We start from the raw sequence: 27847 nt of genomic DNA on the forward strand, positions 1-27847 counted from the left end.
AAAGGTAATAAGTACTTATAGGTATTGTAAAAGTGAATCAAATATACTGTATTGTAATTAGAAGATTAGCATGTATTAGTTATAAAAATACTCTAAACACTTCCATTGTAATGTAAAAAAAAAAAAAAAAGTAAAATTCAGTTGAAATTTCATGAAGCATATTGTTAATTCAGAAGTCAGAATGGTCAAAATTATATGTATGAAGACATGCCATTTAATTCTGTTGTAAAACATAGACATGACATGACTACTCTGTCATGCCATCAGTGCACCTCACGCAATGCACTGTAGACATTACTAAAGGTTCTTTGCAGTGTCCCCTTGACCCCTAGCTGCAACCCCTTTCATTCCTTTTACTGTACCTCCATTCATATTATATTTCTTCCATCTTGCCATCAACCCCCTCTTAACCATTATTCCATGGTGTAACTGCTAGGTTTACCTTTCATACCTGCTTTACTCTCAATTTCCTTTCCGGCACTGAACGACCTTAAAGGTCCCAGTGCTTGGCCTTTGGCCTAAACTCTTTATTCCATTCCATTCCGAAAGAAGTAAGTAAAGGATTTTAACAGATATTTTGTGAGTAAATTTAACGGATGAGAGAGAAAGCCACAATATGGAAAACACAGTCCTCACGATTTGGAAGGAAGAAGGGTGAGCAAGCAAGCACAGTTTATATGGATTGCACGAAGATTTTCAGCTGAATCTCCTGTAGGGAAGTGATTTCTGGATGGTGAATGGGATTGAGTAAAACTTCAGTGTATGAGGGGTAAGTGACGTTGAAAATGCAAGAAATTTCAGACATGGTAAAAACGTAATTTTGTTTAAAAAATTAATTAAAACAAAGAGGTATTTGATCATACAAAGGGAATGAAGACAATCATTTGGTTTAGAGTGCATGTCAGTCAACAGCTCAGGAAATGGGCAGAGAGAGAGAGAGACGCTGAGAAGGTACCAACTACTATAGATGAAGGTGCATAGGTGTTGGAAGAGAAGGACCTAAATACAATATCAATCGTATAAAGTTAAGGTAAATAGTGCCTGCAAGCCTTCATAGAATGCTTATGAAGTGACTGGTGCTGTGGAAGTTTTCTGTAGGGCTTAGTGTGAATTTTTGTGATCTTGTGTAATGGTACATTTTGGTAACGAGTAGTAATACCGGATAAATGACTCGTGTGTTGCATATGTGTAAAAAGATATAAGTTAGCAGGCGCCAAGCTTTTGGCAAAATGGTGTGTACTGTGCCACCGGCATGAAATCTAATATTTAGTCTGTTCACCGTTATTGTACGTTAGTACAGCAACAAATAAAGGAATGTCCTTGACAGTTCTCGTAGCAACTTCGGGCCTTTATCAAATTTGTAGTTTGTGGTCGCTGTTGCGATAACAGATCTTTATCAGAATCGTAACCGGAGAGTTGAAAAATTGAACTTATCGTGACAAGATATTTATAATATGCAATACGATATCGTAATAAGAAATGCCGCTATTTATAAAAAGGCGGTTGTTATTATTATGAATATATAGTTTAATATTCGATAAAAGATGTAATGCCAATGTCAAGATAGCAGTAGTTTTCACATATATACCTATCGTGTAATCTATTCTTTGGCGAATATAATGTCGTATACGCTTGAGTTGCGTTTAACAATATCAGAACCTACGTAGAATAATAATGAAGCCATACAATTGTTCTTTTCATGTAAAGATAAGCAACAATTGCTTGATAAGATATGGCTTTTTGGAAATAATACCCGGTATCCAACCCGGTTCTACGGCAACCTCGAAAGGCTAGTCTTCTTGAGTTCCTGACGTAAGGTACATGTAACACCGTGTCAGTGTTTAGGGAACTTTGCTTTCGTTTTTGTAAGGTCAGTAATCACATTTTAGTTCAACTGTACGTAGATTAGCAAAGGAAAAAGGTTATTTTATTCGCGAGTGACATTTAGAAGAGCCCAGGAGGAGAAAGTGGACGGTTTTTGTCGAAATATTTCGACGTGTCGAGAACGGGAAAGGGAAGAAGAATGACTTTGGGCAAACACCTTAGGAGCAACCACTAAGCTTATTAGAGCTTGCCGAAATCGAGCTTAGTCATGGTTAACTCAGGCCTAATGTATTTCCCGTCACGTTTTCCCCTTTCGTGACGGCGCAGCTTAAACGAAAGTTTTTTGTAACCGTAGTGACGGGAGCTTAGTTCTCAGGGTAGGGTAAGGTTGTTGGGCTAGTTCAGCTCACGGTTTTTAATTTCGGCAAGCTGGTTAGGTTGCCTTAGGCACTGGCCCTATAAGCCCCTGTAATACATTAGGCTTGACCTATGCCCATGGGTTTCCAGCCCAAGGTTAATTTCCCTTTAGTTGGGCGCAACTCGCCAGGAACGGCTTGGTTAATGGAAGCCAGACCAGGCCTGAGTGTGATGAGTTATTGCTGAACACTGTGGTCGTATGTACGTGTTTTCCGACGGCTTACGTTATGCTTAGGGTTATTTTTGGCAATTTTTGGGTTAAATAGAGGTAAATCTAAGGCTAGATCTAAGCAGTAGCTCTACGGCGGCGATTTCCTTCTAACTTGACTTTTTATACAGTTTTTTGGTTGCTAATTATGGATTTACCTTCAATTTTTGTCGCACGAATGTAATTAACCTGTTATTAAACTGAAGTCCATCCAACGAGAGTTTCCATACACCGATCTTCACAAGACACACAGCGAATGCGTCTGTTTGGAGCAGTTCATATCCGTCCGGCAAGTGCAATAACTTGTTACGTGGGTACCCGGGCCAGTACTAAACACAACAAAGGAACATTCCATGTGGCCGACAACAAACAAATGCACCGTCAGTATCAGAAGCCCTAAAAGTGTAGAAAAAACCAGTTTCCTAGGTAAAAACAGGCGCTTAGCTAATACTTAGAATTACCAATCTAAGCAACAGCTCTGTGCAGACTAGGCTATTACCTTGGAAATTGATTGGGTAAAATATTTATTTAGTTGCCCGGCCTGATTCCCGCCAGTTGTCGACCGGGACAGGTTCATCGCCATAAGTAGACACAACCTTTTCCTATAATGCTAGGTCCTGACCTAGCCAGATCATACCTATCTAACCTAACCTGACCTGGCTGGGGGGGGGGGGGGCAAGGAATGGGTAGCCTAACCTGTTCCAGTCGGCGACTGGTGGGAATCATGCCGTGCAACTAAAGTCAAGTTTTACCATTGATTTTTCCTTTAATTTTAGTGTTGCTGATGAAAAAGGTGGTAGTGATTATTGTCGTTCAATTTTTATTAACCTCATATCTAAGCCAACATGGTTGGGGACCCTTTGGGAATGCGGGGTCTTGGGTGGGGGGAAAATGGGAAAGAGACCAGACTACCATGTTGTTATGGAATGGTACCACACATGTGCAAGTCATTAGGGAGCCATATGTTAAAGAAGGCATTGGCTCAGGAAACATATTGTCAAAGGAATTATGCTAACCTAATAACCCCCATGGGGAAGAAAGCTCCACTTTTTACCAAAAGCTGTCTTATAACACTGCGCATGTCCGATAGCACTCCAGGTTTTCCAGCATACAACCTTTGAGGTTAATTATAGGTTAATTACAGTCAACCAACAAAAAATAACGGTAAATTCTTTATAAGCAACCAAAATACTATAAGAAAAATCAATTTCCAAAGTAATAACCCATGTGTGGCTATTGCTTAGTTCTACCCAAATAGCAGTTAATTATCCTAGACGTTTCAGCGATGATGGCTTATGCCCTCCTTTCAAAGCTTGAGAGAAGCTACAAGAAATAGTGTAGCGTATCTTCGTTACTTAAAAACAAAAGGTTGAAATGCAGAAGAGGTGCATGCCCTGTTTGCGCTGGTTGCGGCCAGCTAAAAAGTCGATCAGAGACATTTCGGTAGGAATAGCTTACATCCTAACTTAACCAAAAGTACTACCGCAGACCTGGTTCCCGCCAGTCACCGACCGGAATATTTACTTCCTTTTGTCCGTGTTGTTATTTATGTTTATGTCTTTTGTTCATGGGTATTTACCGTCATTGTTTTGTGTTTTACGTTCATCCCCAAGGGGCTGGTACTAAACGCGGCGCCCATTTTGCACTTAAATTGGAAGTTGATGTGGTTGTAGTTGGAAGCTTTGCCATCCTTACTTCGATGAAACCCCTTCACACATCCTGAACCTCCCAGTTGATATCTAGTAAAGCAGCATGATTTATGAGAAACTATTTTCCAGTATTACCCCCCAAAAAATTTAAAATGTGGAATAATGGAAATTCCAAGGGTAGCCTAGGATCTATCATAACCTAACCGAGGCTGACTTGATCTTACAGCTCTTTAGCTCTTACTAAGCAACTGTCTAGGCTACAGTAGACCCTCTGCTCTTCATCGTTCATTGTCACTTATTTTTCCACTTTCATGAAGTGTTTATGTAAAATTGCCAGTCTGTGACACAGCAAGTCTTGGAGTCTCAAGTCAGTTGCAAGTTGATGAGATCTTGACACAAAAGACAATTTAAGGAAATGATGTCCAAGTTTTAAGAAATCATAATAGTACTTAACTAGCCTATTAAACTATTCAACTTCCACCAGTGAAAGATTTTTTGCTACAGGAAGTCCATGAAATGTAAATTTGTGAGGAGTCTCATAACGTGCAAATCGAATGAGAAAATTTCATGTTTTCAGTGGCTAAAAAAGCGTTGAAACACCAGCACAAGACCTGAGGTCATAAAGTGAGTAGGGAAAACAAGCAAAAAAAAAATTCTCTCTATTTTTGAAGAAGTTGGTAAGATCAGAGAGGTACCCCAAGGTGCTTAAAAGATAAAATGGGGACCTGGAAATTTATTGGTAATTGATAAGTTGACCATCACATTCCATGAGGAAAAAACTGGAATACAGTAATCATTATTCAATCATTGGCTGGATTTATTTCTGTCTTAGCAAGAAATTGATTGGCCCAGGAAATTTATATAACTTGTGTATATTATCTGGGAAATGCCTTGATTAGAAATGCCTGTACAGTACAGTATTATAGATAAGGCATCCATTATCATTTGACCATTACGTACTGTTGTATCTTACTGTATTAAGATAAACTAATCTGTCATATCATGTTGTAATGATGAATACAAACTGATTTTATTCTTATTGGCCTTATAGTATTTCTCATACCTGGAAAAATTGTCTAGTTGCTAGCCTGTATGATGTTGGTTATAGTTTTAAAAATTATGAAGAAGAAAAGATAAGCTATCTTTTTTGTAGAGCTACATAAGTACATTTTTAAGTAAAAAAAAGAAAATCTGCATATTAAAGAATTGTCAGGCATACCACAGTTCAGTGTTCTGGAGCCTACTGTATACTATATACTTTCAGCTTAGGCTATACTAGTGAACTTTCATGGACTACAGTAATGCAAAACATGTAGTTGCCAAGTTTTTTGCCTACACAGTATACAGTTCTAACTGGCTATGAACAATATTGAATATGTTATCACCAGAGTCTTAGGTCATAATGGACATAAATATGTGGATGAATCAGTAAAGAGTGAAACTTAAGTAAAGGTAATGCATAATATGATCATAGGGTGAGAAAGAAACCAAAAAAATCTGGGTGTTAAAGTGATAAAACAAAGTAATTCAGAGGTGTAAATATTAATAACAATTAGGAATAGGGGAGTACAGTATACATTGATGAACAAATTAGTGAGACAGATCAAATAAGGTGATAAAAGTAGCTGAAATAACACATCACATGAGATGTGGACATTTCATAAAGAAATACGTAAATGGAAATATTTAAAAAATGTTTGTACGTTATTTCAAGTCTAATGATCCGTCAAAATATTTACTGTAGAAGTTCCAGGGTTTGTTCAGTAAGGCAGCCAGTTTAATTAAATAACAAGTTGTCACATTATAGTAGGAAGCCAATCCTAATTGAGCACGAAATAACTGAATATGAAATCACGTATTTTGACATAAATTGCAATATATATGAAACTGAAATATCCAGGACTTCCTACACCAATGCATCACTAATAGGAGCAAAACAATTATAGATTAATTGAGCCAAAGTTCAATAGATATTGGAATACTATATGGACTTTTAAGCAGAGCTTCTTAATGTCAGTTGTGCCACAAGAATTCAAAAGATTTTGAAGCTACAGGACCTTTAGTGGTAGTTGCCACACATTGTGTGGTTATTCATGAAAACTGGAAACTTTAACTGGCAAATGAATGGGTCATACCTGATGGTCTGTGAAGCCCAGTATGATGGCCCACAAAATAAGGTGCGTGATGATGATAAAATGATGAGTGGACAGTCTCATACCATAGTGCTACAGTACATATAATAGATCTTGCTTAATGGATTGTGTGGGCTTTATTATCAAAGTGTTTTTCACAGGAAAACATTTCAGTTGCAGTGCAAGACCAAGAGTTGGAATAATGAAAGAATAGTGCAAGGTAGACCAGTCAGTGAAGGCTTAGTTGTGCCAGGTTTGCCTCTATCCCCACAGACTGTGGCAAGTCTCTGATCACTTCTGGATGTCTGTTTAATCATAGCTTATGGATCTGCAATTATTTTGGTTGCTTTATATTGAAGTTTATATACTAAGATACGACCCCATCTCGGGTAGGGTATTGCTCTGTAGGAATTTTTCTGGTTTTTATAGTTTAATTTGAGCTCACACTTACTTGCCCCTAACACATTTTTTTTTTTTTTCCAGAAGTACCTTAAGACTGGTTGTAACAATGTCACAGGAACAACAAGAAAATGATCAGACTCAGGAGCAGCCTTCCGCAGAGCAACCTCCAAGGGGCAGTGGGATGGAGGCATTAAAATCCCATGTTATGGAGCATAAAGTTGACACAGCTCTTTGGGCAACGCGTGCTCTTACCTTACTTTTCTGCATATCTTATTTAATTCCTATATTTGGGTAAGCAATATACTATACTCTAGCAGTTTTACAGTTTCATGTTAGTGATTTTTTTTTATAAGCTTTTACTTGTAGTTTTTATTGCAAGATGAAGACGTAGTTATTCTTACAAATTGTAGACTGTTGATTTACTTAGTTTTGTCTTGAATCCACTCTAGATTTAAAACCAAGTCCTGAGCTTCAAACTACTACTTCATTTTACCTACATCTGCCCTCCTATAGCAGGGTAGTGCTGTCAGTGCACTTCACGCGGTGCACTGTATGCATTACTGTAGGTTCTTTGCAGTGTCCCTTTGGCCACTATCTACAACCCCTTTCATTTTTACTGTGCCTCCATTCATATTCTCTTTTTTCTATCTTGTTATCCACCCACTCCTAACAGTTGTTTCATAGTGCAACTGCAAGTTTTTCATCTTGTTATGCTTTTCAAGCTTTTCTGCTCTCATTTTCCTTTCAGCACTGAATGACCTCATAGGTCCCAGCGCTTTGCCTTTGGCCTAAAGTCCATATTCCTTCCATTTCTACATTTATCCTTTCCCTGACCCCCTTACATCATGTCATATGTAGAAGTATTGTATTAAATAGCCTTGAAGACACAACTCACCATTGTCATAGACTCACTTTGTTCAAAACTTGTTTTAGCTAAGGCTACTACTATCGATAACGCAAGCTTCACTTTTATGAGAAAAATTAACAGTCTTTTGACTAATTACCTTTTATGCCATACATCTTCCTCAGCACACCTACGCCGCATCAATATCCATTCTGTACTAACTTAGTCATGGTATGCTATATTACAATATTACCAGTTACTCAAATTTGTTACACAGCTCTCTCTCTCTCATAACTAACACCTGATCTACACAACTCTTTCTTGTCCATACAGTAGTTACTTATGGTAGTTGTTTTGCTCTTCCCCATGCTTTGAAAACCCTACTATTCACCTCAGGCGTACTTTATATACTTTACACACTGGTTAGCCACTTCAGTACATAGCTACCACCAGATTGCATCTCATCCATAATCCCATTAACTATTAGCGGTGTTCATTTTTTCATTTTTTATTTGCATGTTTATATCCTCAGCTGTCATTTCCTGGAAGCAGTCTTAGAATTACATAACTCCCTTTACTTTTAGTTTGAAGACCTGAATTACCAAGACCTGAATTACCTAACCCTGTTTACTTTAGTTTCAAGACCTAGCTTTTTTGTGTTTTAGTAAATTTAAACAAGTATTGTATGAAGAAAAGGAAGTTGCACTTGAGAGAAGTGTTTACAGAGGGAAAGGTTAATGAGCATAGAAGGTCCCCAAATAAAAAAAGGCAGCTGAAAGATGTGGTCTGAAGATGGTGTTGATGGAAAGATTATTGGGAATTATCAAATATAGAGTATAGAAGGTTGGCAGATCTGAATGATGCTAGATGGGAAGGTAATTCACAACTCTCTCAGTCTGGATTCCTAATGTATTATAAGTTTAGCAACATGTTTGCATATATTTGGTATATATAATGTTGATTTGTAATTCATGGAAACACCAATTTTGTATTTAAGTTTATAGGTTTTCCATGAAGTTTCATCTTCTTTGCTATAGTTTGACTTCTTCTCTGCTATAGTTTGACTTTTTCAGCTTGTAATAGTTTATAAGACTCTTATTGACAGAGTTAGGGTGACTTATGTCCATCAGTTTGTTTGTCACGCTGACTTTGTCATCACAACTCTTCACGCAGTTAGTGTCTTCAGTTAAGCCACAACTTACCTGTATTTTTGTATTACAAATGTAAGGACTGCAGCAAACAGTGAAAACAGGGAACCAGATACTGTAGATGTCATACACACCTCTAGCGTTGGTAAAAAATGTTGAACTTGTGAAGATCTTTCAGATAACACCAAGGTTGGTGACTTTGACACTGACCACCCTAAAAGAATACCAGGCCTTGGGTCCATTTGTTTGCACAAACATGTCTTGTCAGGAGAAAACTTTCGGCAGTTGTCTGTTATGGTAGTTGGAGTGCTCTTAAGAGAGAAGTTGGTCAAGGTCAGATGTGGGTTCTCTTTTCTTTAGAAACTTGAGCGGCCAAGTGGGTGGCCTTTTTTGTACAGTATAGGAAATATGTGAAAGGTATAGCTTTTTCATGGAAGATTTTAAAAAATGTTCTAGCTTTATTTGGATAATTGCAAACAGAGAAGTAATTTGCCAGCAGGTATTTTAGGTGAATGGATGAGAAAAAATTATTGAGTCAATATCCATTCCAAGGTTTGAAAAGGGGAGGTGGATCAATAATGGATTTTGTGTTTGATGCTTACCTGCAGATTAAGGGTCATAGGAAATTGGGGTTGGCATGCTGTGAATATTGTTATATAGGCAGTCCCCGGTTATCGACGGGGGTTCTGTTCCGACGGTGTGACGATAAGTGAAAATTGCCGATAACCGAAAATAAGCGCTTATCGGCGCCGATAACTGGAGATCAGCACCTCTGTTAGGTATGTCTCAGTGCTAGTACCCAGTTATTGGCCCCAATAAGAGGAAATCAGTGATTTTTGGTGCCGAAAATTGCTGATTTTCGTCACAGCAAGTGCCGCAAAACCAGATCACCGATAACCGAGTCCACTGGTAACCAGGGACTGCCTGTGTATGTTTCCATATTAGAGTTTTGAGTGTACATTTGAAACATTTCCTCCCAAATAAATTTTCAAGGAGAGGTACTTATTAACTTTTCTCTCTCAAATGAGTTATTATTTGATCTAGTATTATTTATCAAGCAATGAGTTCTGTTATTGTAAGATGCAAAGAATTATTGCATAGAAAGGTTACGTGCACCTTATTTTTCATCATAGCATGCCAGACAGAAAATGTTGATGGTTTGCTTGGGGAAGCCAATATCTGTAAATATTTTTGGGGTCATGCCTTCTTGTAAAACTGCATTTTACCTTGATCATTATTTTCATTTTTTTGTTTTGTTTTCAGGAATCCAGTGAGTAGCTATCAAAAAGTTCTTATGAGTAATGCTGCCACTTCAGCCTTAAGACTTCATCAGAGAATTCCTACCGTACAGTTCTCGCGAGTGTTTTTTTCCCAGCTGTTAATGGAGGATTCTGCTCACTACCTCTTATACTCCATTATATTCATGTACACTGCTCCCATAGCAATGGTTTTGGCTCCAATATTCTTGTTTGCCCTTCTCCATTTTGCCAGCTATTCACTTGGTCTTCTAGATGTAAGTACCATAGAACTATTCATAATAATAGTTTAAGGTGTGGCGTAATTTTTAAGTCAAATATGGAAGGTTTTTTAATCTGATAGAACAAATCTCCTTGCAAGCTGAGAGGTTCCTTGTTTTCCAGATTAAGTGCAAGTTGTTCAACATTCCAAAATGTATAATAGGACAAGGTTTTCAGCAAAACTGAAGCACCATCATTACATATTTGCTTATGCTGCTTATAACATTGTGCAGTTCCAAACAAAAGCTTCTTTCAGTTTTCTTCTGAAGATGGAAAGAGAAACCCACAAGATTCCTGTATATAACTTGTTTACTTGTAAATATTTACATATTACTCGAATCTCGAGTACTTTCAGGTCCTAACTGTGACCCTTTTTCAAGAATGTGAAGGTGGCCAGGCTGGTTCAAGGCCCAGGAATCTTCTGGAACTTCTCCCTGTGCTGTCATTTTATGCCATGGCTGTCTGGTTTCAGGACAGCACAGAAAAAGCAGTTCCCAGAAGATTTCTTGGCCTTGAACCAACCTGACCATCTCTTGAAAAAGTCTGAATAGAACATGTACTCAGGCTCAAGAATTTAAGTAATGTATGTAAATATTTACAAGCTAAATCTTGTGTGTTTCTTTCCATTATCTATTCTTTCTAGCATTTATTTAAATGTAACCTATGTGCAGATTTTATTAACAATGGAAATTGATGTAAATTATTATTAAACATTTTCAGCACAATTTTCTATGACATTATCAGAATTCATGACTACAGTGTTCTATTGTTTTATTCACTAGGTTGAAGTAGTTCATTCTTTCTGTAGATGAAAAGTTTATGGTTATACCAAGATTTGTAGTCTCCAGTTTTGTTAATTATTTCCACCATATTTATTTTCCAGCAGTATTAATTCTGTCTTAGACTATCATTAGAAGGTATTCTGTGGGTCCGTTTTTTGTGTGCGCTATATCCATGTATAACTTACACATTACCTTTAGTACCGGTGTTGACCAGCTCAGTTGCCTGGTCAAACTACCAAATTATGATGATAGTGCTTGTGCTTTCACAGTAAGTCCATGATAATTAAATTGGAGAGCATCAACAGCCATTTATTGAGTTGCCAGAAAGTAACATTGCCTAGCATTTACTTTGAAGTGACACTTTTCTGATAAAATAAAGTTTTATATATACTTCCCAAGTAATTACATAGCTAAAGTTTCATCTTGCACGGCAACTTAAATTAAAAAATTATAGGGTAACGCTTCAAAGTTCAGTGCAGACAACTGATCCCGCCCACTAACGGGAATACCAGGAACGACTTAGCAGACAGTCTCATTCTATTTATGCCGTATGCCCATCAGAGGGGAGGCGGGAGGACTCCGATCATGTAATTATGTGGTAAGTAGATATAAAACTATATTTTATTATAAAAATGTCATTTTTATATAAGTAACTTACCAAGTAATTACATAGCTGATTCCCACATTGACAGGAGGTGGGATACATGGACTTACTCTACTCCAAAACATTAAGACATGTAATGAATCTGAAATAGAAAGAGTTGCTAGCATTGAAAACAATGCTTGTCGTTCCTTATTAGTTAAGAGTGCCTGCAGTAGAAAACTGCCTCTAGTTGGTGCTCAGCTTAACCTGTAGCGAAGTGGTGGTGTAGCCAAAAGCGTCTGCTACTTAAGTGGGAACTTTGCAGCGAAGGAGAAGTCCGATGGCTAGCAAAGCGTAATTGGCAATTTTGCAGCGAAGTAGTTAGCCGAAGGATAGCAAAACATCAAAAAGTGCCTTTCCGTGGGCACAGTACCACAATAAAACAACCAGATAATACTGTCACCTGCACTGAAATAAAGACTACGACCCAACTGCTGAGAGTGGTGGGTGCCCCAGGTATATTGTACCCCCCAGCTCTCATATAATTCAGCACCTTAGTACAAGGGTAAGAGATAATAGGAGAAAATCCTATGCTGCTGTAGCGAAATATGATAAACTTGAATCAGATCTTAATAACCAAACAACAAAATACTGATCCTGAAAGTTGTAGGCTTGAAGGCTACCCAAAATCACCTATAATACTTCACAGAAATCCGGTTTCCAACCGGCAAATTTAAGAACAAAGCTGCCAGCGACACTTGGTGTTGACTCGAGCGCGGCAGAAAACAGAATAAGATTGTCTGCTAAGTCATTCCTGGTATTCCTGTTAGTGGGCGGGGACCAGTTGTCTGCACTGAACTTTGAAGCATTACCTGCGAATTTTTTAATTTAAGCTGCCGTGCAAGAGGAAACTACAGCTACGTAATTACTCGGTAAGTTACATATATAAAAACTGATATCCTTCCTAATAAAGACTATAGCTTGGAATATAAACACCATCGTCTTTGTTTTTCTGACTGCTGTTGTAGTCTTTGAGAGCTCACTCAGAAAGTCGATGGGTTTTTAGGTTTATTACTTGTAAAAAAAGAAATTAAGTCAAAACTTACCTTGCTGACCAAACTTCCCATGCGAAGAAAAAGAATAGTAGTCAACCACTGTGTTGTTGGGGTTTCATTTAATAGGTTTAAAATATGAAATGAATTATCTGTTTTCTTATGTTTTGTGTTTTTCTGCATAAATTTTCATTTAGCCCAATTAATGTTCTGTGCCTTTCCCATATAGTATTGTGTGCCTTCTGTTTGGTCTTTATCCTAGAATGTTCATATCTGCATCTAGGTTTTTGAGAACTCAACTTCCTCATTTGTTAATAAGATCTTCCTAGCACACACCACTCATTAATATACGGCTGGCTTTCCTGTTCCAACCATGGAATGCAGTGTTTAGCACCCGTACCTCTTCATACTATTCTTCAGTTTTTGTTGAAGTATTCATGTCTGATGCATAACCTAGAGGTTTTGAGACCTTATATAGTAGTTTTTGCTTTATTTCTAATCAGATGCCAATATTTACAAAGAGTTAGGTAAACTGTTCAACATACATATTTTCGCTACCTTTTTTATGCTGCTCTCTATTGGCTTCACAGTCAGGTGTGTTGCCAATGTAATCAAAATGGTCTGCTTGCCCTAAATACTACTTTTACTTATAGGACTTACCTGGTAGTTACATATAGCTGTCGTCTCTGACGCGCGGCAGAATTTTAAATTTCGCGCTAGCGCTAAAAACATCTAGGTGATCCTCTACCAGCGCCCTCTATAGGTAACAAGGGAACTATCCCAACAATGTTCTAGAACTCATTAAGTTTTCTGCCGAGACCGGTAACACGGTCTCGTTTATGAGTTAATTTTTGTCTGCAATTTATACTTAAGTATTTCTTTGTGGTTTTTGCTAGCTAGCGCTTGCAATTTGTGGTCAGAATTAATTCTTTGTACAATATGTCTGATTCTGGTTCCCAGTATAGATATTGTGCTTTAGGCTGTAGGACTCGTTTGCCTAAGGCGGCTTTCAACCCCATTCAGTTTGCTCTTCATGTGAGGTAAATTTTTGTAATTCAGAGAATACATGTGAGGAATGTTGCATCTAACAACGGATGAATGGTCAGCCTTAGAAAATATCGGAGTTGAAAAAGGACAGAGTTAGGAAAACTTCATGAAGGTCATCATCTGCTAAGTCTGTAAGGCAGGTAATTCAATCTGTTAACCCCTCTCCTATTAACTCTCCTTTGTCCGACCCTGTTGATCCAAATCCTATCACCGTGTCAGAGTTAAAGTCCAGATGGACACTAGGTAATTTTCAGCTGTGCTTTCACCAGCCATCAGGCGATGGGCCAAGCCATTGAAAAAAGTGGCTCCTCAGTGAAGTGTTAGTGGAGGGAGGTGTCTGTTCGGCCCACTCGTTCTCCCAGGTCTGACCTCTGAATGGGACTCCTGGTTCAGGGGAGAGGGCATGTCGAAAACCGAAAGGAGGCGTGGGAGGCTTGCTCTAGCAGTCACCCTCTCAAAGTATTCCTGTTGTGCATTCCCAGGATGCTTCCATGCATCCATAGAAAAGCGCTGCTGGGGATGTGTCTTCTAGTGAAGTAATGATTCGTTGACTCCTCCTCGAAGTGGGCCTTCATTCTTCTCGCCTCTCAAGAGGTCTGTACCGTCTCTCCTGCAGCGATTCCGAAGAAAAAGATCGTTGACCAGGATCATGCGGGCTGGCTTCTGGGAGGATCCTGAACCTTTTCCTCCTCCTCTTCAGTAGATCAGCCCCTGCGTCGGAAGGAACCTCACGCGTGCTATTGCCGTAATAAGCGTGTTTCCGTTCCAGGAGCGTCTACATCTCGTCCAGCCTCGCCGCATGAATAGTGCCTCCTACTACGGTCAGCAAGATCCCCGTTTTGTCGCTCAAGTCACGGACAAATTGACGGATCTTATTCCCGGTTTCTTTTGTGGCGCTCGTGCTGCTTGGAGCACCTGTTGCGGAGACACTTCCTTGGAATCACCACAAGTCTTGACTCAAAAACCTCCCACTTAGCATGCACCAATGAAGAGGCTCAACCAGGCGCTTCAGCATTCTTCTCTGGCTCCGGATTACGCCACGTTCGGTTGGCGGCGCCACTTCAACATGTGCGGGCGCCACTTCAGCAAGCGGCGCCTTCAGCTTGAAAGGCGCCATGGCCAGTTGACGCCACGCCGGCATGATCGTAAGACTTTGGATTCGGCGACCTGCTTTAGTCAGGAAACTGTTCCTGTACACCAATTGTCTCCTGTGTCTTCTGTAGGCGAAGAAATCGAAGAAGATGTAGAAATAGAAGAGGACTTTCCAGGAATCAAGGAGAAATCTTGGGTTATGAGGTTACTCAAGTTTTTCGTGGAGAACTTTGGGGACTCTTTTAAGCCTTCGACTCAGCTTCTCCCAGATCACAGTTTAAGAGGATGCGCCTCGGATCCAGCTCCTTTTACACGCCTAGTTTTGTGATTTCGGCAAGAAGGCTATCAAGAAAAATTAATTCCTGGCTCTCAGACAGAGAGCAAGGCAAGTATGTTTTGTCTTCCACCCTCAGATTGGCTCATCGCGGCCGCATGTGGTAGTCGAGACTGGAGAAGCGTTTTTCTTTAGGTGTGTCTGCCTCGGCTCAAAGGGACTTCTCCAGTCTAGTGGATTCAAGTCGTCACTCAGCTCTTCAATCAGCGAAGATCTTTTTCAACGCGGTCGGGTTGGATCATCTTCTCAGAAGTATTTTCGCTGTTGTGGAGGTCATCAGTTTTCCTTGATTGGTCAGTACTGGCGGCTCTGGCTAGGAAAGTCAAAATTCGGACTTTCGGATGCGATGTCGATCGGATTTCACGGTAGTCGACTGCATAGACAAGAGGGTATCGATTGTGCCTTGGAGCTAACCGGTTTTACTGCAACCGGAGTTCTGAAGAAAACGGCAACTCTGGTGCTCTTTTTTGGAAGGGTGTTTCCCGCGGCCAGAGTCTCACTCTCCTCTTTGCCCCTTTGTCGAAGGACCACTTGTTCCGAAGGAATTAGTTCGAGACTGCTGAAGCTCTCACAAAAAAGCTACACAGGACCTGTTGGCTCAGTCAGCAAAGCCGAAGAAGACTACTCCGGTATTCTTCCACCAAACAGTGTTTTGGACACTTCCAAGGCGTTCAGGGGCAAGTCTGCTTCTCGGCCCCTTTTCAAGTTTCGTGGGAAAGGAAAATCTTCTACTCGACCTTCAATTTTCAACAAAAGAAATGATGTGCTGTCCTCCACATAGCAGTAGTGCCAGACTCAGTGTCGTTCTTCGGAAGCCTGGCAAAGGTCACTCAAGATCCTTGGACCTTACAGGTGATCAGAGAGAAATTGCTCCATCCCATTCCAACAAAAGCCCCTCTATCGGACTCTCCAGTCGTTTTCCAGCATACTCCAGCGACTCTCAGAAGTTTTGCGCCCTTCGAGAAGAAGTAGAAGCACTACTAAAACAAGCCATCGAATTAGTACCCCCATGCTCTCCGAGGTTTTACAACCGTCTCTTTTAGTTTCAAAGCGTCGGGAGGTTGGAGGCCGGTTCTAAACGTGGCGCATGAGCGTTTTCGTAAAAGGCGAGGTACCGATGGAAGCGACAGAGTGGGTGTTAGCATCTCTTCAACGAGGCGACTGGATGATCTCGATAGACCTCCAGGATCCTCCCGCGTTCTATCCATCAGGAATCAAGGAAGTTCCTGAGGTTTGTTTTCCAAGGCAAAGTTTTCCAGTTCAGAGCTCTTTGTTTGGACTGTCAACTGCACCTCAAGTGTTTACAAGAGTTCTGTCAACGGTGGCGAAGAATCTTCACTTGCAAAGAATAAGGATGTCAGTGTATCTGGACGACTGGCTTCTGAAAGCACACTCCAAAAGCCAAATAATGAGGACCTAATGAGGACATTATCTCTGGTAAAGGAACTAGGCCTGCTAGTCAATGTTCGAAAATCGTCCCTCTCACCATCACAGCAGAGTTTATTTGGGAGTGAGAATGGACTCTCGACTTTTCGAGCTTCTCCATCGATGCGGAGAGTAGAGTCTTGTCTAAGCATGATGGCGACTTTCTACATCGCGAGGTTTGCTCAGCCAACCAGTGGATGAGCTTGCTGGGACCTTAGCCTCGATGGAGAAGTTCAGCAAAACTAAGGAGACTCAAGATGAGGGCCTCTGCAGTTTTATCTACAAACCAATGGCCCACATAAAACCCATCCAGTTCCTTTCTTTTCAAGATCTCAGATCAGATCAAGAAGGAGCTGTTCACAATGGAATTCAAAGAGAAAGAAAGACTACAGGAGGAATTTCTCTTTTTATCAGAACAGACCTCACACTCTTGTCAGGCGCTTCGGATCAGGGGTGGGGAAGCGACTTTGACAACAAAGAATGTTGGACCTGTGGCAGGAGAGAGCAGAAAGAACTGCACATAAATGTGAAAGAACTGAAAGCGGTACATCTAGCCCTGATGCAATTTCAGCAAAGGGAGGTAAAAGGCAAGGTTATTCTAGTTCATGTGGACAACACGACAGCTCTTGCTTATATCAAAAGGCAAGGGGCACTCATTCCTTCTCCCTGTATCAGGCGACCAGGAACTTTAGAATGGTCGGGAAGGAAGCGAGTCACGTTATTGACCAGGTTCATAAAAAGCGAGAGGAATGTAACAGCCCATCTTTTAAGCAGGAAGAATCAAGTCTTGCCGGAATGGACCTTACATCCGCAGGTTTGCAAACAATTGTGGAATCTGTGGGGTTGTCCGCTAGTAGACCTGTTTGCAACAGACAGAACAAAAGCGCCTCCCAGTATATTGCTCCCCAGATCCGGACGACAAAGGCACTTTGGGTGGATGCAATGACAATGAGTTGGAGTTGCCTGGATCTTTGCGCTTTTCCACCTTTCAAAATTATCAGGAAGGTCTTGGAAAAGTTCAGGAACCACAAGAACACCAAGATGACTTTGTCGTTCCTTTCTGGCCATCGAGAATGGTTCCCAGATCTTCTCTCCTCCTCTGTGCAGATTTTCGAGATCCTCCCGTCGAGAAAAGATCTACTCAGACAACCCCACTTCCTGAGTTCCATCAGAACTTGTCGCTCTGACATGCAGCCTGCAGACTGTCGGCGACTCCTCAGGAAAGAGGTTTTCAAAGGAGGAAGGTTAAAGCTATTCTGTGACCAGAAAGTCTTGGACGGTATACCAGGCTAGATGGAATCAGTTTAGAGACTGGTGCAATAGACATGGAGTTTCGTCTTCTAAAACCTCTCTAAATCAAAATAGCGAAGTTCTTGCTATCCCTTTTTAAGGAGAAAGGATTGTCTTTGAGCACGATTAAGGGGTATCGATCAAAACTTGCGTCGGTATTTAAGCACAGAGGTCTAGACATCTCCGAACAATCAGGATCTAACAGATTTACTTAAGTCTTTTAATACCTCCGAGACGAAAGTTCTAAACAAATAGCATGGAATTTGGACATCGTTCTTAAATGGATTGTTCAGATCAATTCGAGCCTTTGGCAAATGCATAGAAGAAATTTGACTAAGAAACTATTTTCTAGTAGCACTCGCAACAGCCAGGAGGGTGGTGAGGTTCATGTACCTTGGACAAAACTATTGGTTTCTCTCAAAAGGAAAAGCTGTATGTTCTTCCTCTCTCTTAGGTTCTTAGCGAAGAGCGAGATGCGTCAGACCATGGCCGAGTCTTTCAGCATTAAAGCCTTTCAGATCTTGTGGGAGAAGGAGAACAAGAGAGATTGTTGTGCCCGGTGAGAGCCTTAAGTTCTATATTCACCGAACAAAAGGTATCAGGGGCTCTTCGGAGAACTTGTGGTGTTCTGTGAGAAACCCGTCAAGACCACTTTCTAAAATGCTCTTGCTTTCTTCTTAAGAGAGATTATTTCAAAGCCCATGTGAATTGTCAGGACTTCGGACAGGAACTCTGAAAGTGAGGAGCACATGAGATAAGAGCTGTAGCTACTTCTTTGGCTTTCAGGCACAATCTCTCAGTGCAAAAGATTGTGAATTCTACATTTTGGCGACGTAAGTCGATCTTCATATCGCATTACTTGTCAGAATGAAGACTGATTTTGACAATGGCAGTACCTTAGGGCCTTTAGTAGTTACTGACTGCGGTGGTGGGTGAGGAGAAAAGAGGGCAACCCTATCCGACTAACATTTTCTCCTTGAAGTTGGAAATTGAGTTTGGTTGCGTCGTTTGTAGGTACTATGTTGTTGGTTTAGGGTACCTACAATCTTTTTAATTTTAATGGTTGAAAGTTTTTAATTTTATATTTTTGGTTATAGAGTGATCCTTTTTGTTAATTTGGTTCTGCGCCCAGAGCAAGGGCATACTAAGTCTTGTCCGTCAGGCGTTGTCCTCTGACCAAGTACTAACCAGATTGTATCTGACACCGGATCCTTTATATCCTGTCTATACAATCAAGGGATAAGCAGACTACAGAGGCAGTAACCAGCTGAGTCAGCAAATCCTTCAAGTAAGGAACTAAAATTCATGTTTTGATTTCTAACAATATATGTGGCTGACATGGTCCCACCCCTCTAAAGTGCCAATCAGCTGTATGTAACTACCAGGTAAGTCGTATAAGTAAAAATGATATTTTATGATAAAATAAGGTTTACTTAAACTTACCTGGTAGTTACATGTCGCTCGCCCTCCCCCCTCTCATGTCAAGTGGGCTTAAAACTTAATAGGTTCTAGAACATTGTTGGGATAGTTCCTTGTTACCTATAGAGGCGCTGGTAGAGGATCACCTAGATGTTTTTAGCTAAGCCTTGAAATTTAAATTCTGCAGCGCGTCAGAGGCGACAGCTATATGTAACTACCAGGTAAGTATAAGTAAAACCTTATTTTATCATAAAAATATAATTTTCCCACCAGAAAATTATGAAAAGAAAAAAAACCTTAGTAGGATAATGATTTATATACAACTCTGTTATTCTTATGTCCTTAGATGTTTGTTTGTTACAGTTGTTCATTATTCCTCCTGTTCTGTTGGTAAAGTGCAGTCATATCGTTAGGATAATAGAGGGAAAGTCAGTATCTGCTCATTAGTTGACTTGAGAGAAATGGGGGGAAATTCTTTGGTAAAAAGAATGGTTTCCTGTAGTTGTGAGAAAAATGAATAAACTTGAACTTCTCTTTCAGGTTATGGGCAGAAACAACGCGACAGGTTCCAGGCTGCTCATCTCATTGGTGGAATTCCAGCACAGGAACATACTTAGGTGTGCAGCCTTCGTAGAGATCTTCCTCATGCCACTCTGTGTGGTCTTCTTACTTTTGTGAGTAGTAACTACTATATAATCTTAATATTTATCCATTGGGTTCTTAAGTCTTTTCGGGGCCAGCGAACTTTTATGTTCTTACTAAAGTGTTTTGGTTATGAAAGATTCTGTCTTTGGCAGATGCAGGTTGATTGAGTCAAGAGTTTCATCCCATAAAATGCCATATATTTAAAATAAAACTTCATTAGTTCATAAACTGTAAATGCACTAAAAGCAAACTTTTACAAAGATTAACATGATTGAATCTGACAGATGTTAAAAACACTTTGATATAAAGTGTTCTATACTTTTTAGTATACTGATATCAAATATGGAGGTGAAGTAGAAGTAAATAATATTAGATATAGAAAAGCAGAGTGAAGTTTTGAGGTTAATTGCTATCACTGCACCTCATGTGGTGCACTGTATGGCATATTACTGAAGGGTGTGTACTGCATCCGTCCAGATCCTAGCTGTGCCCACTTTTTAGCCTTTTACTGTATGTCCATCCCCACTTTGTCTCTTCCATCCTGCTGTCCAACATCTCTAAACTATTACTTCTTAGTGCAACTGTGGGATTTTACCCCAGTTTCACTTTTAGATCTTTGTAGTTCTTTAAGTGCTGAATGGGTAAAACTGTCCCAATATATATTTGGCTTTATAACTTAAATATTATGATTCATTTCTTCGTTTAAAGAGGGCAAAATTATAAAACAGTGATAAGGATCAGAAGACAGTAATTCAGTAGTCTATGTTGTTTATCATACGAGACTACGGTATTTTAAAGTATACATGGACAAATAGGAAAAGGGCAATACTACAAAAATAGCATTTGTAAAAGGAGTGAATAGTTGTGTAGATGATCAGCACTTGAAAGATATGTATAAAAATGACACGATTGTTTTTTGGTTTCTTTATCCAAGAAAGTGTAACTCACACTGAGCTTCAAGACAAAATAAATTGGGCATGAAATTTTTTATGGTAAAGAAACTGAATTTTCTATTAGGATGTTATTGCCATAGTTATGCTGGTATACCCCTTACTACGCCATTTGATGTGACAAACATTTCTTTAGGTGTATATTGTTTAAGTAAATATAAAATGAAGATTATGTAGACTTGACCTAAGCCCTAGTATGCATTGGTGCAAGGAGAGGCATGTTGGCTACGTAAAAATAAAATTTTATTTTTTCCGAAATCTGCTGTATTTAAGGTTTATCTTTTCCAGCATTTATTGGCTGATTGATTACCTTATTCTTTTAGGCAAAGTAACTACATCATGAAATATTACATTAAAAATTTGTTTGAGGATACATTTTTATTTTTTATCTCATTTACGAGTCTATTTACCCATATATCCTGATGGTTGAACATTATATTTTGTTACAAGGTTTAAATTTAATTTTTGCAAAAAGTCTTTAGAATAAAAGAACTTAACTTTTTCAAAAGGCTTAAAATTTATCTCATTTACGATTATATTTACCCATATATCCTGATGGTTGAACATTATATTTTGTTACAAGGTTTAAATTTAATTTTTTCAAAAAGTATATAGAATAAAAGAACTTAACTTTTTCAAAAGGCTTAAAATTTTGTAAGTCCTGTAATGTATACAGAGGACTATATAAAAGTTTCATTTATGTAAGATGAAACAAAAAAAGAGGGAGACATTAAAATGCTGTCAGTCCCCGTAAAGCTTTCACTGACTTTTTCACCATTATTTTTCTTACACTATTTTGTATTTGGTGGGGGGAGGGTTATTGACAAAAGAGAATAAAAGCACAAACAATAATTGATGCAGTAGTAGATGAAAAGGTGCTTTCCATCGCCTTCCAGTATGGTGTACTTAAAAAACATTTGTCTTAGTAGAAGGTGTTTTTTCAACAACAAAATTCATTCATGCATACTGTTATTTATAAATATCAGGCTAATGGTCTTCCATGCTAGTCCTAAAGTAATATACTTTAATAAGGCAGTGGTTTCTAAAGTTATGTCATTTATTTTTCATGTGATGTGCTCTCTCTCTCTCTCTCTCTCTCTCTCTCTCTCTCTCTCTCTCTCTCTCTCTCTCTCTCTCTCTCTCTCTCTCAGGTAAAAGAGAGATAGAGAGAGAAAGAGATCTTATAAGGAAGGGTTTGTCTATATTAAAGTGAGAGAAAGAGATCGTATAAGGAAGAGCTTGTCAATATTAAGCAGGATAGTTCTAAAACAGTTTAGGCTATAAAACTGTGGTTTGTATGTTATGCTTTGTATAAATGTTAGAAGTGTGTTTTCTTTTCACTATTCAGTCCATCTTTGACAAATAATATTGAAGATATGTTGAATGTCTGTGATCAGAAAATTTTTCCCTGTACCACCTTACTGAAGCCTACATCAGAAAATTATCTTTTTTTTTTTTTTTTCCAGAGGCCGTGTGAGTTTGCTAACACCATTTGTTTATTACCGTTTCCTGACCCTGCGGTATGCTTCTCGACGAAACCCGTATACCCGAAACATGTTTCACGAACTACGAATGGCAGTAGAGGTTTCAGTCAATAAACCAGGGATTCCAGAATTTCTTCGGAATTCGGTGAACCGTGCAATTATCTTCATCTCAGGATTAGCACCTCAAGTAGGATCTCCGTAGTTTTTAGGGGGTTGATTAGGAGACCTATTGTAGTAAACTGTGCATTAAATGGTTTCAAGGGATGGTTTTTTTTTTTTATTTGGTTAAAAAGAATACAGTATTTTATTTAGATAATTGTAGGCGTTGTATGTATGTCTATGAAAGAAAACTGAACTTATAGAATTTGTTTTCCACTGAAGCACAGTTCACAGGAGGACCAATGGTATTTATTGGTTTGTGCTAAGGAATGAACAATCTTAGGTAATGAAAGAAAAATTTATATTTAAACATAGTTAATATAAATCAGTTAATATAACTCACCTTAATTTCTATCTGGCATATTTTTTCTCTATGACCAAGAAGCACCTTTGTGTTGTAACGTTTTCCCTTGACATGACACATTATTAAGCTTCACTTTTGGCATAAAATAAGGGTTTGGAATGCTTCTGTGAACTTCAGGAAGAGCACCACCTGCAAAATGGCAGTTTTTGTTGAAGTTGTAGGAATTCTAAGACCATTTTGTAATCATCTAACCTTTTCTTTTTATTTTTATCAAGACATGACTAGAATTATTTTTATACTCTAAAAGTATGTTACTAGAGCATAAACTTTTGAACAGATTTACATGTCAAATTGTTCCAGATAAACTACAGTGTCATTCCTGACAAGATTTTAAAATTAGAGTAGTGTATGATTGTTAGTGGGACCTTTGAGAGGTAAATTGATATAGTATTTATTTGCTCCTAAGTATATTATGGCAACACGAACTACTGAAGGATGTGAGATTGGGCATTGTAAATAACAACATAGGCATTTTAGTTCCTCACCACTCGTGTCAACAGAGGTACAGATTATTTTTTGTAATTAATCATTGAAATATGAGGATTTTTTTTTTCCTTTTTTTGTTGCTCATCAGAAGAACTATTACTTTTCAAATTTTTTAGAGCACCAAGATGATTGTCATGTTATTTCATATTTGAGGGTTCTTTTGCATTTCACATGCAGTACTTTGACAGGTTCATATTGAATATGATGAACAATTATGTAACTTGAGTGAAATATTTTCTTTTCAGATTAAGAAATAGAAGATGCACAGGTCCTGTTTTTGCACAAAAACCAGCTGGCATGGTTATATGTATTGTGTATTTTGTTCATTTTTTTGACTAGTTTGTGTAAACATCATCAAGTTGACGAAACTTTTTTCGTTGTTATACAGGTTTATTTTCTGGTGAATATAAAATCTAAAAATGAGCAAAATTACAAATATGTACCAGAAAAACTGGTTTTTAGTCATATGCTTTCTCTTTAACCAAAAGACTGTGTTACCTAACCTAAGTCATGAATTCTTACTTAATAGGACTTTTATTTGGTACTTCCCATCAAGAATTTAATTGTCTTTGTACCCCAGCCTTCATAAAATCTTGGTAGATTTAATTAAGAGAGTAGAGATCAGTCTTCAGAACTGGTAATTATTTGTGCCGACTTGGGGTAGAATGTTGTTGGTCATGACTGTCATGTAAAATAACAAATGTGTTTATAAAATGAAGCCTTCAGCTTCTTTTGCAAGGTGTGTGTCTCGCTATGTCATCAGAGTGAAAATTGAAACTTAAGGTGCATTCAGCTGTGACTGATACCCCCCATTAAGAATTGCTGCCTGCAGTATTCCTTGCATGACGCCCTGTAGGTAGTACTGTATTAAGCAGTATTCCTTGCATGATGCCTTGAGGGTAGCACCAAAGGCTCTAGGCAGTAAAGTTTTCCTTTGTCCTCCATTGATGGTCCATGCTATCTTTTATTTTGTGTCTATTCTTTCACATTTCACAAAGCAATCTGACATCTTTAAACTTACGTCTTCCTCACATTTTTCTCCCTCGATAAGAGGAAATCCTTTTGGCCAGCCCTCTGAGAGCCTAGGGTGTGACTATGGTCTGGGTAAACTGCCATATGATATTACACCAGCTTACTGGGGTAGATTTTAGAAATCTCAAGGAGAAAATCAACTATGACATTTTCAGAATTTCTATTTTCAAGTATAGTCATTTATTTGGAGTTATTTTAAACTAGTACAAAGACTTGGAAATAATAAAAATTTCATATTAAAAAAAATGTATGCAATAAAAATATACTTTTTAAAAAAATGTATTTTAAAGAAGGAACAGAAACATATTTATGTTATGTACAAAGAGAGTGAACTGCCGTATGTTTTGCATTCCTTATTTAAAATGTGTTTTAGCATTTAAGATTTCTATTTTGTTTTTTCATTGTTTGTCATTTCCATATCTTACATTCAGTCATTGTGGCTCTAAGTAAGTGTCAAAACTTCTGTATGAAAAAATGAAATGTGCAGTAGTTGATCCTGGCCTTGAAGATCACCTTTTTATTTAGAATGTATCATTTTTCCTTAGTGTACATATTTCTTGATATACTGACACGTGCATCTTCTATATAATGTGGGTTGTTGGAGAACTTTTGTACAGTTTGCAGTTACACATCATCAGTTGAGCATTTAATTTATATTCATTGTGTACTTCTTTCTGTGAGATTCATGCTATAACCCTTTCCAAGAGCTTTGCGGTGCTCTAATGACAATTGAGTATTTGGGGAAAAATAAATGGAAATTTGTTGTCATTTGTTCATATGTGTAAAAAGAACCTTTTACCATATAGTAAGAATGTATTTTACCTTATAATGAAATTTCAGTAGGCTTGTGAGAATGATACCAGAAAGACTGATTTACTTGCATCACGTTATAACCAAGATTACACTTGTGGATTAATTAATGTAGTGCAGTATTATAAATTGGGGTCTCTCTCTCTCTCTCTCTCTCTCTCTCTCTCTCTCTCTCTCTCTCTCTCGTGGAAGTGATAATTACTTTTGTCCAATATTATTAATGCTAGTCTTAACTGCATTTCATCTTGTTGGTCTAATGTTGGGGGTGAGTAAATCTAAGTACAATATGAATTTGGATGTATTTAGTGTTTTAACTTGTGTCTTTAGTATGAATAGATATATCAAAAGGGATTCTATCGGGTTAGTGAGCTGTCTGAATTGGGTATTTTAGTATCTGAAATTTTGATAGGTAGTTCCTGTGTGATTATATAAGAGTAACTGTTTCAGCTCAGCATCCTCCCTCATATTTTTCTACACCCACATATAGAGTACATAGGATATCATGTATATAAATTGCAGAATGATTATATTTAGCACTTTGATGTCTTAGCTACAACTGTCAAGACTACGACCCAGGCTCAAAGTAATCTGCATCAAAGTCGTCTGATGATGGAAAGGATTATTTTTTGAAGCACCTTGTTTTTAAAACTAATTTACTAATTCAAATCATTATACAGAGATTGTGTTGGGGGTAATGCAGAAAGCCAAATATAGTGCATAAACATGCATAGGCTACTGAAACTCCAAGTAGCAGAGTTCCATCTTGTATATTTGTCAAAGTTTAGAATGTTCTGTGTAATGTTTTTCTTACTGTAAATCAAAATACATACATACTATATTTCAGTCACAATGCCAAGTAAATTTTGAGTTTTATTTGTATATATACTGGCGTTCATATTTACATAATCTGTGTTGTTTTGTGAGAATACCTGTAGAAATAACCGTCATTACAAGACTTTTTTGTTTTAATATTTTATTATCCGTGTAGTGCATTGGTGATTGGCAGCTTTAATGTCACCAGTTCATCCATTTGCTCATTTCGTGTTCTCTCTAAGCGATTTTATTTTAATGTAATTAAACCAAGACATTTCAACACAAAATACTTCGTACATTGACGGAATTATCACCTGCACCTTCCTTTCAGGCTTTGAGCTTATTTCAACATAATGCACCATACATAATGTTCATGGAAAACCATGTATATTAGCTCTCTTGTTGTTTTGTTTGCTGTACTTGCAGTTTAGATATGCTATGTTTAGCTTAATGTTTAATTTGGTACATTTATGGGTACAAATTTGTTTCTGGATGTTGTGGTAAAAATAATGTAAATTTTAGCACCATTTGGTACCACAAATTATCTAAGAAAAGAAATGTGTAAAAATTTTAGGTAAAAATCTTTTTTTGTTTTAATATTTTCAAAAGATTATCCGTATCTGAGTATTTACCTTATATAGTTGCAGTTCACTTTTATTCAAATACTGTATGATTTAAAGATTCCTGCATTTATTAATAGAGTGATCTTGCTAGCTATTTTAAGTATTGTAGTCGCATCGCCAGTGCTGTACTGTATTTAGTATAGATTATCTTTATATCTGCCATTTTCTGTGCTGTTTTTACTGTGCGTGTAGGTATAATCCATTGATATGTTTGCATAAATGTTTGTAACTTGTCACTTAGTGAAGAAGCTCTCAGTTTGTAACTGGTGAAAATATAAAATTTTACTGTATTGGTTGTACATTGAGAGCTTCGAAGTCTGGTATTATGTAGTTTGATTACATATATCAAATCTACTATGTGCTGTTGTGCTATGTAAGTTTAAATGAAAAAATATGCATCTCATTCTTTTGTAAAATTTGTTAGAAATCCTTGCATATGGATTCACTAACAGAGGAAATGCATCTAGTACCATTTGTGTCTTAATTATTGTTATATAGCCCATTCCAGGTAGTCACTTAAGATGTTGATATACTTAAGATGATGATGATGATGATAATGATAATGTTGGAAGGATGTTGAGTATTGTACATAATACAGTGTAGCCCATTTCTCAGAAAATACATCCAGTAATTGCAGTTGTATTTAGGTTGATATTGATTTTGAATAACGTAAAATTCTTTTAAAAATGAAACAAACTTGGACCACTTGAAAGAACATTTTTCTACTGTACTAAATTGGTAATTCATTTAAATATTACTAGAAACTGATAACCTTTTTTGGCAAAAACAGCTGTTGGTGAGAGGTTGTAAGTCTTTAACCAATAAGTTGATAAAATGTTGATAGATATTTCATTTATTTTATTTTTCCCAATGTTAATTGGCTATGTTTTTTTAAATAGTAAAAACATTTTTCATATAAACCCATTAATTGCAGATACCCTTTACTTCCAAGCAAAGGCTCTCCAATCTCACCAACTTATTAGATCTTGAAAGGTAAAATAGCCCACTTTGCATGCCCAGACCATCTGCCAGATGCCTCCAATGGTCATCATTCTTTCATGCGTACTTTAAGAACAAGTGTACTTAGCAGATAGGAAGGTATTGTATATTATGATTTAAAGGGATTAAATGAGTTTGTATTTAAGCATATGATTTGCTCATCATGTAAGAAGCCAGGTACTCCAGGAAACATTACCTTCATCATGTGCTATAAACATGAAGAATTATAGTGATGAAGAGGATGAGGATCATTCCTGACCCTCCCAATGATTGCATTTAAAAACTAATAGGAAAACATCATTGTTCTTACAGGGATA

General features: G+C 37.9%; 1 protein-coding gene across 2 annotated transcripts; it reads left to right on the forward strand.

The window, feature by feature from the left end:
• The first annotated feature begins 1778 nt into the window (after positions 1-1778).
• On the forward strand, positions 1779-27378 carry Kr-h2 (Krueppel homolog 2). 2 transcript variants are annotated; one of them, XM_067114481.1, is made up of 5 exons: positions 1779-1870; positions 6714-6923; positions 9888-10137; positions 19706-19839; positions 22227-27378. In XM_067114481.1, the coding sequence occupies exons 2-5, from the start codon at positions 6739-6741 to the stop codon at positions 22444-22446; spliced, it is 789 nt and encodes a 262-aa protein (XP_066970582.1). In that variant the 5' UTR covers positions 1779-1870; positions 6714-6738; the 3' UTR covers positions 22447-27378. The 2 variants fall into 2 exon arrangements, with proteins under 2 accessions (XP_066970582.1, XP_066970589.1); XM_067114488.1 differs by having other exon boundaries at positions 1797-1817.
• The last annotated feature ends 469 nt before the right edge of the window (positions 27379-27847 follow it).

Source organism: Macrobrachium rosenbergii, chromosome 2 (assembly GCF_040412425.1).
Source record: "Macrobrachium rosenbergii isolate ZJJX-2024 chromosome 2, ASM4041242v1, whole genome shotgun sequence".
NCBI lineage: Eukaryota > Metazoa > Arthropoda > Malacostraca > Decapoda > Palaemonidae > Macrobrachium > Macrobrachium rosenbergii.